The following is a 16,366-nucleotide window of genomic DNA, read 5'->3' as shown; positions in this document are numbered from 1 at the left end:
ATACCAAATTCTGATTCTGTACCCCCGCTGTATTATAAAATTTGCTGGTAGTGGTATTTGTGAAAAAAAAAAAATCATTTTTGGTCCCAAATTTTTATAAATTTTACTGGTAGTCAGTGTATTGTTGGGTATAATATGTCAGTTTACTTTATTTTGCTCTCCTTACATAAATATAAAAAAATATAATCTAATATTACACTTCAGTAATATTATTATTATTAATATTATATTACAAGTTTAGTTTGACAAAAACAACTCGTATGGGATTTGAACATGACAGAATTTTATGAATTAGTAAATAAAAGGGTTGCACACGATTCTAAATGATGCTAGAAAAATCAGATGTTTATTAAAAACAAGCATTGCATTTTCTTACAAACTTGCAAAAAGTGTACAGGATAAAATGCAAATGAATTGAGTAAAGTTTAAGTCAGGCTAAATAAAGTTCAGAATCAAACTCTGAAAATGTTACACAGCTGCTACATGAAAGCATAAATGATCTGGTAATTAATTTTTGACACTGATTTCCATAAGTGAAGTCATACAGACAGAAGCTGTCACATGTTGTGTTTCACTTTATAGAATGAAATATCAAAGATACTCATGTTGAAGAAAATGAGTGTCAATATAATCATCATCATAATCATAATCTCAGAATTTCTGGCTGCTGATGGGACTGAAGGGTTTGGACGTTTCCTCGGCCATGAACGCCTCGATCTCCGCCACGGTTCGAGGAACACAGGTCAGAAGCTCCACGCCGTCAGCCGTCACAGCGATATCATCCTCAATGCGCACCTGAGACACACACACACACACACACACACACGATCAGCAATATTCATGTGCATTTCATTTTCTCATATACTACTGTCATATACACTTTAATTTTCCCCATCTCATCATATACTATAATTGCAGCATCAGCTCTTTTCTCTCAGTGTCTGAAACGGTTCGATCAATGATTCAGTCTCTCTAAACCCCGCCTATTTGAGAGCCTCCTCTGCTGTGATTGGTTAGAATCCAAACCCTCATTATCATATCTGAATGTCAGCTCTTCCTCAGCACTTGATACTCAGTGATACGAACAGTTACGATGGCGTCGGTTTTACCCGAGTGGCAACCTTCCCGTCTCTCTCTTAAAACCAACACAGAAGAGACTTAAGCTGCAATTCATTGATTGGCCACTAGAGACCGGCTCCAAAAGAGTCTCAATCCCATAGACCCCCATGTGCAACTTTACCGCAGATTTTTTTTTATTTACAGCCTTGTACAGAAAGTGCTTTTGGTCTATATAGATAATTTTGCCCTTCATGAAACTATGAGGCAGGTAAAAATTGTTATAACTCATCTGTTTAAATAATATTAAGCCTTAAAGTTCTGCATAATTAGGGGCGTGGCCATTTGAGTGACAGGTGGATTGCCTCTGATGTCACTACTAGCTGTTTGGCATTATGCTAATTAGTTACATTGTTACGTAGGTTTGTACCAGGAAGTGAGACAAACTCCATTTATCTGCATTTTGATCTTTAAAACTCTGTTGTGAGTTTTTACATTCACAAACAGCTCTATTACACATTAAAAGTTAATATTACACATACAAAGTTAATATTCGAAAAAGCATAATTGGTGCAGATTAAAACCTGAACATTTAGAATGTTCACTTATAAAATCTGAATGCAAAGGAACTTTAGTCCTTTTGATTATAAAGTAAGAGATAAAAGAAAAATATAAAGTGTATTATATATATTTATATAATTTATGATTTATATTATATGCATAAATTACAGCATATAATATTATATATTGAAAAATCAACAAAAATGATATGGTGTTAAAGAAAGGACTACTTATGAATGAATGTGTATCTGTATATCTGTGTATCTACTGGAATGTATATGTTAGTAATAACTCTGACCCCGCCGAAGCCGCGGAAGCGATTGAGGACGTCTCTGTTGATGAAGCCGCACTGAGTCGGGGAGTCGAGCGCTTTATCCAGCAGGTGATTGATGAAATATATTCCCGGCTCCACCGTGAGGACCATCCGCTCCTGCACCACACGACCCATCCTGAGACTCTTCAGTCCCGGCTCGTCCACGCGCTCGGTGCCCTGAACAACACAAACACACAAACACACTCTTAAGAAACACACAAACACAGACACTGTTCAGAAACGCACAAACACAGACACTGTTCAGAAACACACAAACACAGACACTGTTCAGAAACGCACAAACACAGACACTGTTCAGAAACACACAAACACAGACACTGTTCAGAAACGCACAAACACAGACACTGTTCAGAAACGCACAAACACAGACACTGTTCAGAAACACACAAACACAGACACTGTTCAGAAACGCACAAACACAGACACTGTTCAGAAACGCACAAACACAGACACTGTTCAGAAACGCACAAACAAAGACACTGTTCAGAAACACACAAACACAAACACACTGTTCAGAAACACACAAACACAAACACACTGTTCAGAAACACACAAACAGACACTGTTCAGAAACACACAAACACACTGTTCAGAAACACACAAACACAGACACTGTTCAGAAACACACACACTGTTCAGAAACACACAAACACAGACACTGTTCAGAAACACAAACACAGACACTGTTCAGAAACACACACAAACACAGACACTGTTCAGAAACGCACAAACACAGACACTGTTCAGAAACGCACAAACACAGACACTGTTCAGAAACACACAAACACAGACACTGTTCAGAAACGCACAAACACAGACACTGTTCAGAAACGCACAAACAAAGACACTGTTCAGAAACACACAAACACAAACACACTGTTCAGAAACACACAAACACAAACACACTGTTCAGAAACACACAAACAGACACTGTTCAGAAACACACAAACACACTGTTCAGAAACACACAAACACAGACACTGTTCAGAAACGCACAAACACAGACACTGTTCAGAAACACACAAACACAGACACTGTTCAGAAACACACACACTGTTCAGAAACACACAAACACAGACACTGTTCAGAAACACACAAACACAGACACTGTTCAGAAACACACACAAACACAGACACTGTTCAGAAACACACAAACACAGACACTGTTCAGAAACACACACAAACACAGACACTGTTCAGAAACACACAAACACAGACACTGTTCAGAAACACACACAAACACAGACACTGTTCAGAATGACTAGTCATTTCCTACTACTTCATTCTGAAAAAACAGAGATTCTAATTATAGGACAAAAAACTTCCACACGTAATAACCTAGAATACTGTCTAACACTTGATGGCTGCTCTGTCAAGTCCTCGTCGTCGGTTAGGAACCTGGGTGCGTGTGTGAGTGTGCTCTTTGATACCAATCATTCATTTGAAGGTCACGTGAATAGTATCTGTAAAACTGCATCTTATTATATATCTAAATTACGTCATATGCTCTCCATGAAAAATGCAGAACAATTAGTTCAAGCGTTCGTGACATCAAGGCTAGATTATTGTAATGCTCTACTGGGTGGTTGCCCTGCACGCTTAATAAACAAACTACAGCTAGTTCAAAACGCAGCCGCTAGAGTTCTTACCAGAACCAGGAAGTATGACCATATTAGCCCGGTTCTGTCAACACTGCATTGGCTCCCTATTAAACATCGTATACATTTTAAAATATTGCTGATTACTTACAAAGCACTAAATGGTTTGTACAGCTGTTTTTTAATTAACTAACATTAACAAAGATTAATAAACACTGTAACAAATGTTTTGCTCATTGTTAGTTGATGTTAGTTAATACATTAACTAATTTTAACTAATGAATCTTATTGTAAACACGGTTCCCACACCTTGGTTAACTTAATGTGGGGACACATTTCAAGTGAAAGTAAGGTTACATCATTTCAGTGGTTTAAGACTATTTTTGCAATGTTTCACGGTGTGTGTGTGAAACGTTGAGGTTCCATCACCAGTAGTTTTGTGCGAGTGAACGTCATGGCAACGTACAACACAAAGTACCTCACGCGGGAAACACTTAACGTAACACGTAAATACGTGTAGCTAAAGTATATCAAGAAAGCTAGTATGCATAGGTCATGAAGTGTTGACGAAATAACACATTATTTCCCGGAGGGAATAATATGGAATTTTTTCCAGAAAACTTCTTGCACAAAATACATTCAAGCACTTTCAAGGGGATGTTTATTTTCAAAAACTTTCCAGGCCCTTGAATTCTTTTTTTTTCAGATTCACAAACTTTCAAGGACCCGTGGAAACCCTGTGTAAAGTGCTACTGAATGTGTTGTGCTCAGAACTGACCTCTGGATATCCTCCCACGTCGTGGACGTCGATGCCCAGTAAGTGACCCAGACCGTGAGGCATGAACACGGAGCCCAGATGAACCTTCAGCATGTCCTCCACCGCCCCGCGCAGGATCCCCATCTTCAGCAGCTCCTCCAGGTGAACCCGGTCCGCCAGACGGTGCATGTCGGTCCACTTCACACCTGACCGGCACATCAGACACATTACCCTCATTATACTGAGGTCAGAGGTCATCTTACAGCGCTAATACTAAACCAATAAACCAAACACATCTATTTGTCTTTTTAGCAAGCGCATTCTTAAAAAATAAGGTCCCACTTTACATTAAGTGGCTTTAAGTACTAAGTACTTACATCGAAAAATAAGTACAATGTACTTATTGTGTTAATGTTGTATTGTAAAACACTTGTGCTGCTCTTGAGGTGTGATATGGGTGAGGTTAGGGACAGGTGTGTGTGATACGGGTAAGGTTAGGGTCAGGTGTGTGTGATACGGGTGAGGTTAGGGTCAGGTGTGTGTGATACGGGTAAGGTTAGGGTCAGGTGGGTGTGATACGGGTGAGGTTAGGGTCAGGTGTGTGTGATACGGGTAAGGTTAGGGTCAGGTGGGTGTGATACGGGTGAGGTTAGGGTCAGGTGTGTGTGATACGGGTAAGGTTAGGGTCAGGTGTGTGTGATACGGGTAAGGTTAGGGTCAGGTGGGTGTGATACGGGTAAGGTTAGGGTCAGGTGTGTGTGATACGGGTGAGGTTAGGGTCAGGTGTGTGTGATACGGGTAAGGTTAGTTCAGGTGTGTGTGATACAGGTAAGGTAAGGGTCAGGTGTGTGTGATACGGGTAAGGTTAGGGTCAGGTGTGTGTACGGGTAAGGTTAGGGTCAGTTCAGGTGTGTGTGATACGGGTAAGGTTAGGGACAGGTGTGTGTGATACGGGTAAGGTTAGGGTCAGGTGTGTGTGATACGGGTGAGGTTAGGATCAGGTGTGTGTGATACGGGTAAGGTTAGGGTCAGGTGTGTGTGATACAGGTGAGGTTAGGGTCAGGTGTGTGTGATACCGGTGAGGTTAGGGTCAGGTGTGTGTGATACGGGTAAGGTTAGGGTCAGGTGTGTGTGATACGGGTAAGGTTAGGGTCAGGTCAGGTGTGTGTGATACGGGTAAGGTTAGGGACAGGTGTGTGTGATACGGGTAAGGTTAGGGTCAGGTGTGTGTGATACGGGTAAGGTTAGGGTCAGGTGTGTGTGATACGGGTTAGGTTAGGGTCAGGTGTGTGTGATACGGGTAAGGTTAGGGTCAGGTGTGTGTGATACGGGTAAGGTTAGGGTCAGGTGGGTGTGATACGGGTAAGGTTAGGGTCAGGTGTGTGTGATACGGGTGAGGTTATGGTCAGGTGGGTGTGATACGGGTAAGGTTAGGGTCAGGTGTGTGTGATACGGGTGAGGTTAGGGTCAGGTGTGTGTGATACGGGTAAGGTTAGGGTCAGGTTTGTGTGATACGGGTAAGGTTAGGGTCAGGTGTGTGTGATACGGGTAAGGTTAGGGTCAGGTGTGTGTGATACGGGTGAGGTTAGGGTCAGGTGTGTGTGATACGGGTAAGGTTAGGGTCAGGTTTGTGTGATACGGGTAAGGTTAGGGTCAGGTGTGTGTGATACGGGTAAGGTTAGGGTCAGGTGTGTGTGATACGGGTGAGGTTAGGGTCAGGTGTGTGTGATACGGGTAAGGTTAGGGTCAGGTCAGGTGTGTGTGATACGGGTAAGGTTAGGGTCAGGTGTGTGTGATACGGGTGAGGTTAGGGTCAGGTGTGTGTGATACGGGTAAGGTTAGGGTCAGGTGTGTGTGATACGGGTGAGGTTAGGGTCAGGTGTGTGTGATACGGGTAAGGTTAGGGACAGGTGTGTGTGATACGGGTAAGGTTAGGGTCAGGTGTGTGTGATAGGGGTGAGGTTAGGGTCAGGTGTGTGTGATACGGGTAAGGTTAGGGTCAGGTCAGGTGTGTGTGATACGGGTAAGGTTAGGGTCAGGTGTGTGTGATACGGGTGAGGTTAGGGTCAGGTGTGTGTGATACGGGTAAGGTTAGGGACAGGTGTGTGTGATACAGGTAAGGTTAGGGACAGGTGTGTGTGATACGGGTAAGGTTAGGGTCAGGTGTGTGTGATACGGGTGAGGTTAGGGTCAGGTGTGTGTGATACGGGTAAGGTTAGGGTCAGGTCAGGTGTGTGTGATACGGGTAAGGTTAGGGTCAGGTCAGGTGTGTGTGATACGGGTGAGGTTAGGGTCAGGTGTGTGTGATACGGGTGAGGTTAGGGTCAGGTGTGTGTGATACGGGTAAGGTTAGGGTCAGGTCAGGTGTGTGTGATACGGGTAAGGTTAGGGTCAGGTCAGGTGTGTGTGATACGGGTGAGGTTAGGGTCAGGTGTGTGTGATACGGGTAAGGTTAGGGTCAGGTCAGGTGTGTGTGATACAGGTAAGGTTAGGGTCAGGTCAGGTGTGTGTGATACGGGTAAGGTTAGGGTCAGGTCAGGTGTGTGTGATACGGGTGAGGTTAGGGTCAAGTGTGTGTGATACGGGTAAGGTTAGGGTCAGGTCAGGTGTGTGTGATACGGGTAAGGTTAGGGTCAGGTGTGTGTGATACGGGTGAGGTTAGAGACAGGTGTGTGTGATACGGGTAAGGTAATGGTCAGGTGTGTGTGATACGGGTAAGGTTAGGGTCAGGTGTGTGTGATACGGGTAAGGTTAAGGTCAGGTGTGTGTGATACGGGTAAGGTTAGGGTCAGGTGTGTGTGATACGGGTAAGGTTAAGGTCAGGTGTGTGTGGTATGGGTATTGGGGAGGTATAAGGGTGGGTTAAGGTGTAAGGGAAGTGTCAACAGTGTAATTATAAATATAATTACATAAATTAATTACAGCTGTAATTTCATACTGGTATTTTCAAAATATAAGTACAATGTAAAAAACATGTATGTACACAATAAGTCCATTATATCAAATTATTATATCAAATTATTAGTTTCAATGTAAGTACATAGTACTTAAAGCCAGTTTATATAAAGTGGCACCAAAAATCAAACTCTTATTTCAACATACACCATTCAAATGTTTGTAAGTTAATATTCTTTTTCTACAAGGATGCATTAAATTGATCAAAATTGACTGTAAAGATATTTATAAGGTTATAAAAGATAACTACTAACCCCAAACTTTTGACTGTTAGTGTAAATCAGACTTTATGCTGATAGTCTAATAAGTTAGTGTCAGGAAAGACTGTGTGTGTGTGTTCTGTATCTCTGCAGTTTTGCTCCTGTGTGTTGTATCGTGACTCTCAGAGTTTGTACCAGGTTTGATGGCGTCCATCACGGCTCTGGAGGACTTCAGCACGGCCTCATAAACGGCTCTCTGGTCCGCGCTGAACTTGCCGTTGGCCGGGAAAGAGCAGGTGATGTCGGAGGAGTAGCAGTAATACTCGCCGCCCATGTCAAACAGACTGTCAGGAAACAAGCAGTATTTACGTTAATCTTTAGTTCCACTTTATTTTTCGATAGTCCACTTTAGTCAAGTCGAGTCACATTTATGTATAGCGCTTTTTACAATACAGATCGTTTCAAAGCAGCTTTACAGAGATAACAGGAAAATAATGCAACAAAGTTTGTTTCCAGAAGAAAAATAGATTCACAGTCCAGCTTAAGTTCAGTGATGTTTCATTTTTGTTTAAAAAAAAAAAGTTATTCATTTAGTTCATTTATATATATATATATATAACTTTTTTAATATAATATATAAATCATTCATCAGTTCATTTGACGAATGAATGAATGATGAATAATATACAGTTCTCATATAATGTTGTCAATGCAGGCAGATCAATAATATTGTAGAATATTAAATTAAATGTCCCCAACTCGGCTCAGTCGCTCAGTTCTCCTCTGGCCAACAAACCAACAGTGTATGATTATGATTATTATTCAGGCAGCATAATAGGTCAGAAGTCAGTTATATAAGTAAAATATAAGTAACTTTGCAACTACATGTCAACTAACTCTCATTAGAGTATTAGTACACTGTTAAGTTAGGGTTAGGTGTTAGGGTTCGGTTTAGTAGATTAAGTTGACTTGTAGTTGCCAAGTTATTTATAGTTAGTAGAATGTCAAAATTGGACTATCGAAATAAAGTGTTCTCTAATCTTTATATTAATTAATACGTTTTTAGATTAATCTTTATATTGACAATGAATGTATCACAAAAAATGACATAAAGCTTCAAGAAAAGACATTCACTGCCATTTCCCCTTTTTATATTATAGATTTCAACAAACCATTTAACATACAACTTATAATGAATGTTATTTATCAATATACAGGATATTAATGCAATTAATGACATTCCACTCAATTTCACTAAACACTGAAATTCTGCACATTCCTTTGATGAAAGTTGTGTTTATGGATCTAGAATTTTGATGCAAGTTTTCAAAATAAAGATATCCTATGTCTGAAAACTGTGATTTAAACATAGATGACGTCGGATGTAAATATCATTTGATTATAGTAAATCAGCTTCTACTTTAAATAATTCAACCATCGTGATTTTCAAATCATATCTCAAAGATGTGCTTGCAGAAAGTGAAAGTGTGTTTGTCTGTTCTGTCCACCAGGGGTCAGTGTGCAACTGCTCATAAAGACACCATATTCATCACTACACTGACTGTAAACCAGCATGAACCAACAAGACAACTGACACAGAACATGATTATTAAAGTAATAAAGAGGCTCATAAACTCACCACATGTCTCCATCCTGGATGGTTTTGTCATTGGGAGAGCCGGCGTGTCCGTAATGCAGGACTGAGGAGTTATTCCCACTGTTGGAGTGTTTACATGTTCACTTGCAACCAAAATAACTCCAATTATTGACCATATCCACTACATTCAAATGAACATCATGTATCTTTATATATTTTACTGTTGAGGGAGTTCAGTCAGTTGGTCAGTGACAGATGCATTATGGGTAAAAGTGTTTCAATGCTTCTATGTTCATGAGCGTTCACATTAATACATATTTTGACTTTAAAATGGTCCCTTCAAGCATTAAATTACACTTTACCTCAAAAAAGAACAATTGTGAAATTTGTTCACATTTAATTAGAATTATACAAATAATTATAAAATTATTCACTGAAAATCTTGTATCATAAATGATTAGCTAGGTTTGAATATGCATGAAAAATGAAGATCTGCCGATACAAAAAAGAAGCAATTTTTGGGTCTGTTCATCACAATCATATGTTTTTAAAAGACTTGGGAAATAATGTCACATGCACTACATGTTATAGAAGTGCTATAGTCATTTTAGGTGAATTATGCATTTAAGATTGAATTCAAAACATGTCTGAAGTTTATTATCTGTCCAGATGTTTGCTGTGATTGAACTGATTTAACTCAGAAACACATATCTCGCTCTGGGGACACAATATCAGACACTGAGAGTCTCACACACTCACACACACACACACACGCACGCACGCACGCACGCACGCGCACGCACACACACACACACACACACACAGTACACTCTGTACACTCTGTTGTGTGTAACTGTAAGTGTGTAGTGTGTGTAACTAAGTGTGTAGTGTGTGTAACTGTAAGCGTGTAGTGTGTGTAACTGTAAGTGTGTGTGTGTGTGTGTGTAACTGTAAGTGTGTGTGTGTGTGTGTAACTGTAAGTGTGTGTGAGATCATCAGTAATGTTGTACCTTACACAGATGCAGGTGTACGAGGTATTGTGTGTGTAACTAAGTGTGTAGTGTGTGTAACTGTAAGCGTGTAGTGTGTGTAACTGTAAGTGTGTGTGTGTAACTAAGTGTGTTGTGTGTGTAACTGTAAGCGTGTAGTGTGTGTAACTGTAAGTGTGTGTGTGTGTAACTGTAAGTGTGTGTGTGTAACTAAGTGTGTTGTGTGTGTAACTGTAAGCGTGTAGTGTGTGTAACTGTAAGTGTGTTGAGTGTGTAACTGTAAGTGTGTTGTGTGTGTAACTGTAAGTGTGTGTGTGTGTGTGTGTGTGTGTGTGTGTAACTGTAAGTGTGTGTGTAACTGTAAGTGTGTGTGTGTGTGTAACTGTAAGTGTGTAACTGTAAGTGTGTGTGAGATCATCAGTAATGTTGGACCTTCCACAGATGCAGGTGTACGAGGTGTTGTGTGTGTAACTAAGTGTGTAGTGTGTGTAACTGTAAGCGTGTAGTGTGTGTAACTGTAAGTGTGTGTGTGTGTGTAACTGTAAGTGTGTGTGTGTAACTAAGTGTGTTGTGTGTGTAACTGTAAGCGTGTAGTGTGTGTAACTGTAAGTGTGTGTGTGTGTAACTGTAAGTGTGTGTGTGTAACTAAGTGTGTTGTGTGTGTAACTGTAAGCGTGTAGTGTGTGTAACTGTAAGTGTGTGTGTGTGTGTAACTGTAAGTGTGTGTGAGATCATCAGTGATGTTGTACCTTCCACAGATGCAGGTGTATGAGGTGTTGTGTGTGTAACCGTAAGTGTGTGTGTGTGTGTGTGTGTGTGTGTGTAACCGTAAGTGTGTGTGTGTGTGTGTGTAACTGTAAGTGTGTAACTGTAAGTGTGTAGTGTGTGTAACTGTACCTTCCACAGATGCAGGTGTACGAGGTGTAGTGTGTGTAACTGTAAGTGTGTGTGTGTGTGTGTGTGTATAACTGTAAGTGTGTAGTGTGTGTAACTGTACCTTCCACAGATGCAGGTGTACGAGGTGTAGTGTGTGTAACTGTAAGTGTGTAGTGTGTGTAACTGTAAGTGTGTGTGAGATCATCAGTAATGTTGTACCTTCCACAGATGCAGGTGTACGAGGTGTTGTGTGTGTAACTGTAAGTGTGTAGTGTGTGTAACTGTAAGTGTGTGTGTGTGTGTGTTTAACTGTAAGTGTGTGTGTGTAACTGTGTGTAGTGTGTGTAACTGTACCTTCCACAGATGCAGGTGTATGAGGTGTAGTGTGTGTAACTGTAAGTGTGTGTGTGTGTAACTGTAAGTGTGTGTGTGTAACTGTAAGTGTGTGTGTGTAACTGTACCTTCCACAGATGCAGGTGTACGAGGTGTGTGTGTGTGTGTGTGTGTGTGTGTGTGTGTAACTGTAAGTGTGTGTGTGTAACTGTAAGTGTGTAGTGTGTGTAACTGTACCTTCCACAGATGCAGGTGTACGAGGTGTGTGTGTAACTGTAAGTGTGTGTGTGTAACTGTAAGTGTGTAGTGTGTGTAACTGTACCTTCCACAGATGCAGGTGTACGAGGTGTGTGTGTAACTGTAAGTGTGTGTGTGTAACTGTAAGTGTGTAGTGTGTGTAACTGTACCTTCCACAGATGCAGGTGTACGAGGTGTGTGTGTGTGTGTGTGTGTAACTAAGTGTGTGTGTGTAACTGTAAGTGTGTAGTGTGTGTAACTGTACCTTCCACAGATGCAGGTGTACGAGGTGTGTGTGTGTGTGTGTGTGTGTAACTGTAAGTGTGTGTGTGTAACTGTAAGTGTGTAGTGTGTGTAACTGTACCTTCCACAGATGCAGGTGTACGAGGTGTGTGTGTGTGTGTGTGTAACTGTAAGTGTGTGTGTGTAACTGTAAGTGTGTAGTGTGTGTAACTGTACCTTCCACAGATGCAGGTGTACGAGGTGTGTGTGTGTGTGTGTAACTGTAAGTGTGTAACTGTACCTTCCACAGATGCAGGTGTACGAGGTGTGTGTGTGTGTGTGTGTAACTGTAAGTGTGTAACTGTACCTTCCACAGATGCAGGTGTACGAGGTGTGTGTGTGTGTTTGTGTAACTGTAAGTGTGTAACTGTACCTTCCACAGATGCAGGTGTACGAGGTGTGTGTGTGTGTTTGTGTAACTGTAAGTGTGTAACTGTACCTTCCACAGATGCAGGTGTACGAGGTGTGTGTGTGTGTGTGTGTAACTGTAAGTGTGTAACTGTACCTTCCACAGATGCAGGTGTATGAGGTGTGTCGCATTCCTCCGCGAGAGTAACAGTAATGCTGGAACAGGCTGAAACACACACAGTTCACAGATTATTTTCATGACATAACCCCAATTCTTATTTTGAATTCAATGAGCAAATGACAAAGAAACACACGAACAAAACATCAGCCTGAGTGAAATCCCTTCATTTCTCCACTGTGACCTGCACTAAAACTGTACAACACAACATGAAGAGCCTGAAAGACCCTGTCGCCTGAGAAAACCTTGAGTGATAAACTTCATATCTCCACATCAACAAAACAGAGACACACACTGATATAAAGCAGAGATTTCATCTTCTGTGCTATAAAACAAGTGAAAAATCACACAGATGCACATTAAAGGAGAGACCGAGACATGTAGATCAGATCAATATTCAATGACAACAATGCTCATTAATATTCAAAGTCAGCAATGCTCATTAATATTCAAAGTCAGCAATGCTCATTAATATTCAATGGGAATAATGCTCATTAATATTCAAAGTCAACAATGCTCATTAATAATCAATGACAACAAAGCTAATTAATATTCAATGTAAACAATGCTGATTAATATTCGAAGTCAACAGTGCTCATTAATATTCAATGACAACAATGCTCATTAGTATTCAGTGATTCAAACATTGAAGCATTGCATTGTGTCACACAGTAAGTGGCTTCACCACTCAAGGTTACAATGTTTCTAAAACCCTTTTTCAACTTTCGTAAGTATAAAGTGTTGCTAAACCCGGAGTTAAAAGTGTTTATAACTTGGGGTTAAATAAAAAAACAAGTAACCTAAAATCAATTATATTGTATTATTAACAGAGGACACAGAAACTATGAATATTGCACATGAAGCCAGTATTGGCCAGAACTGTTGTTCTCTTGGTAAAGAGCAAATAATAATTGATGGAGCTGTAATTAATTTCAGATCATGTCAAACAGAAATCACTCATACACAGTTAATGTTCATGTTCAGGTCATGTGACTCTTCGTTTGGCTGATTTCTGATTATTCTTTCCGACGGTCATGAAAATATCACTTGGTTTCGTTCCCATCATGAGGAGATGAAGACAGTGATCAGACGAACGCTTCCTTCAGGGTTGATCTCTCTCTCTCTGTGTGTTTAATATAGATTGTATGATCCAGTTATGCTAGATTAAATCACACGCTAACTGGAGATTTGATATGGAAAATACTTTTAATTGAGGGATAATTATAACCAGCATTCAGGAAACAAACTTCATTTCCTCCATTCAAGCTCTTTTTATACGACAGAATATTACACTATTGTTGAGTAAGATAAAAAAAAACAAAAATACTTTTACTCATCAAGGATGCATTAAACTGATTAAAAGTGACAGTAAAGACATTTATAATGTTACAAAAGATTATATTTAATAAATGCTGTTCTTTCAAACTCTATTCAATATAGAATCCTGAAAAATAACAGCTTCCTCAAAAATCTTTATTTCATTGCTAATGTAACTATATTATCGCCCGGCTCTTTATACTGTATAAAGTTGGATATGTAAGAACGCACAAATTTGTTCTCATACATACAGTATGCTCACGTAGGGCAATGCATGTTATATCAATGTATGTAATATAGTAAATGTATGTTATATTAATGTACGTTATATCGCAAATCACGACTGCTTTATTGTTTATATGGTCGCAAAATGTAACTATATTATCGCCCGGGTCTAATTTTCTAGATCCACCTATAAGACATGAAGATATTAAAGGAGATCTTATCATGAAAATCTGACATTTCTGTGTTTAAGTGCTATAATCGGGTCCTCTGTGCTTCTAACAACCCAGACAACATGAAAAGTGAAACCCAGTAACTTGTTCTGGTGAGTCTTTCTCTGCAAACTTGTCAAAAAATAAACCGATCAGATTTTGCTCTCCTTCAGACGTATGAAGAGGATTTTACTATAGTATTACCGGCCCTTAATCTGCACGTCTACACACACATGCCGTCATGTGGTTTCGCAAGCGACAACAGTGAAACCAGTTCTACCAGTGAAACCAGTTCTACCAGTGAAACCAGTTCTAACAGTGAAACCAGTTCTAACAGTGAAACCAGTTCTAACCGTGAAACCAGTTCTAACAGTGAAACCAGTTCTACCAGTGAAACCAGTTCTAACCGTGAAACCAGATCAACCAGTTCTAACAGTGAAACCAGTTCTAACAGTGAAACCATTTCTAACAGAGAAACCAGTTCTAACAGTGAAACCATGAAACCATTGAAACCAGTTCTAAAAGTGAAACTAATGAAACCAGTTCTAACACAATGGCAAAAGTTCCAGCAAATCATGAAACTGTTCAGTCGGGGGAAATGAGTCAATTTTAAACGTTTGACATGATGGTACATGCTAGTCGATGAGATTAATCAATGTAACTCCACAAGAACTACATAAATGTCTCCACTATCATTCAGAAACGTCTAAAAGTGAAACTCTTCCTGAGTCTCTCTGTAAGGCTGCACTCGCTACTGGTTATTTCTGAGATGTTGGATGAGTGAGACTGGCCTGTTTTGCTATTGCTGGAGTTTCTGAAGCTCGTGATTAGGCTCCGCCCTCTTCTGAAGTAGCAGCTCATTTGCATTTAAAGGGACACACACAAAAACGACACGTTTTTGTTCACAGCCAAAAATGGGCATATTTGATAAGCTATAATTAATGATCTAGGGAGTATTTTGAGACACATTCTGGGGACACCATAGATTTATATTACATCTTGTGAAAAGGGGAATAATATGTCACCTTTAATATATAAACAGTGACATCATGATTTTTCTGTAAAGCTGCTTTGAAACATTGTGAATTGTGAAACGCACTATAGAATTAATTGTGCCAATGAAAATAACAAGCAACACCAAATAACAAACCAATACATAAATTCCGAAACGCATTAAAACAACATCCACCGCGTAAAAACGGTTTAAAATAACTCAGCCACATGTATATTGTGGAGTTCTGCAATCTCTTCTCCAGCTCTTCACACACACACACACACACACACACACACACACACACACACACACACACACACACACACACACACACACACACACACACACACACACACACAGAATAACCTCGGAGGAGAGAGTCTGAGTGGGCTTGTGCTTTTCTTTGAAACGCTTCCATTCCTCCGGCATCCCAGACTCCTCTTCTGCACAGGGATCGGGAATATCACGCCAGACTCAAACACACTGATCTCGGTCCAAGTCCAGCTCTCAGCGAATCAAAGTGTTACGAGAGACGTGTGGGATCACCTCGACTGCTCTCTGACATTCACACACGCTGCTCTCAATCCTAGACAGCTGCATTGACTGCACTGAAAACAATGCAACATGATATTCTAACATGCATTAAAACGCATGGTACGCAATAATAGTATGTAAAAAGATGCATTTTTGAATTTGTCTATTTCTCTCTTTTAATTCCTTTTATAACTGTTTCCACTGTACGTCCGACTGACTGCACTGTATTCTTCCTTTAGATTCTAAACTGTTCATTATCTTGTTACTACTTTAATGCGTTTTGCTCTAATAACTGTATCATTTAACTCTTTTAATTCCTTTTATAACTCTTGTAATTTCCCTTGCTTGCATTTTGTGCTTATATTCTATGCAAAGCACTTTGAATTGTCTGATATTTTAATTCCTTTCTATGTAAAGCATTATAAAAAAACTGTTTTAATTTTCCTTGCTTTTATTTTGTGCTTATTTTTATTCCTTGTTATGTAAAGCACTTTGAATTGCCATACCGTATGAAATGTGCTATATTAATAGACTTGCCTTGCCTATTTATAGGCATCTCACTGGGGTTTGGAGCTGAGATATTTTTCTCTTTAAACATGGATTCCCAAACTTTTATAGGAATTCATATTGGTGGTAAAATTCCACCAAATTGAATTGAATAATCCTTACATATTATGAATTAGGAATTGTAAATGAGGAAAGATAAATTGAGCTTAAAATATTTTGCATGAATCTTAATGGGACAAGAGAATGGACGATTTAGTTTGTATTACCGGCACACTTTTA

General features: G+C 39.8%; 1 protein-coding gene across 1 annotated transcript in view; it reads right to left on the bottom strand.

The window, feature by feature from the left end:
• Positions 1-324: 324 nt before the first annotated feature.
• pepd (peptidase D) overlaps positions 325-16,366 on the bottom strand; it is an 84,956-nt gene continuing 68,914 nt past the window's right edge. The window contains exons 10-15 of the mRNA XM_077194679.1: positions 12,281-12,349; positions 9,101-9,178; positions 7,657-7,805; positions 4,328-4,512; positions 1,916-2,107; positions 325-795 (exon numbers count right to left, since the gene is read on the bottom strand). Coding sequence (XP_077050794.1) covers positions 652-795; positions 1,916-2,107; positions 4,328-4,512; positions 7,657-7,805; positions 9,101-9,178; positions 12,281-12,349 — 817 coding nt within the window. The 3' untranslated portion in view covers positions 325-651. The remainder of the gene's footprint in view (positions 796-1,915; positions 2,108-4,327; positions 4,513-7,656; positions 7,806-9,100; positions 9,179-12,280; positions 12,350-16,366) is intronic.

The sequence above is a fragment of the Siphateles boraxobius genome, unplaced genomic scaffold (assembly GCF_051911475.1).
Source record: "Siphateles boraxobius isolate OS27281-9 unplaced genomic scaffold, OSU_SipBor_1 32, whole genome shotgun sequence".
Lineage (NCBI taxonomy): Eukaryota > Metazoa > Chordata > Actinopteri > Cypriniformes > Leuciscidae > Siphateles > Siphateles boraxobius.
The sequence above is the reverse complement of the archived record's forward strand: the minus strand, read 5'-3'. Positions and strand labels throughout refer to the sequence as shown.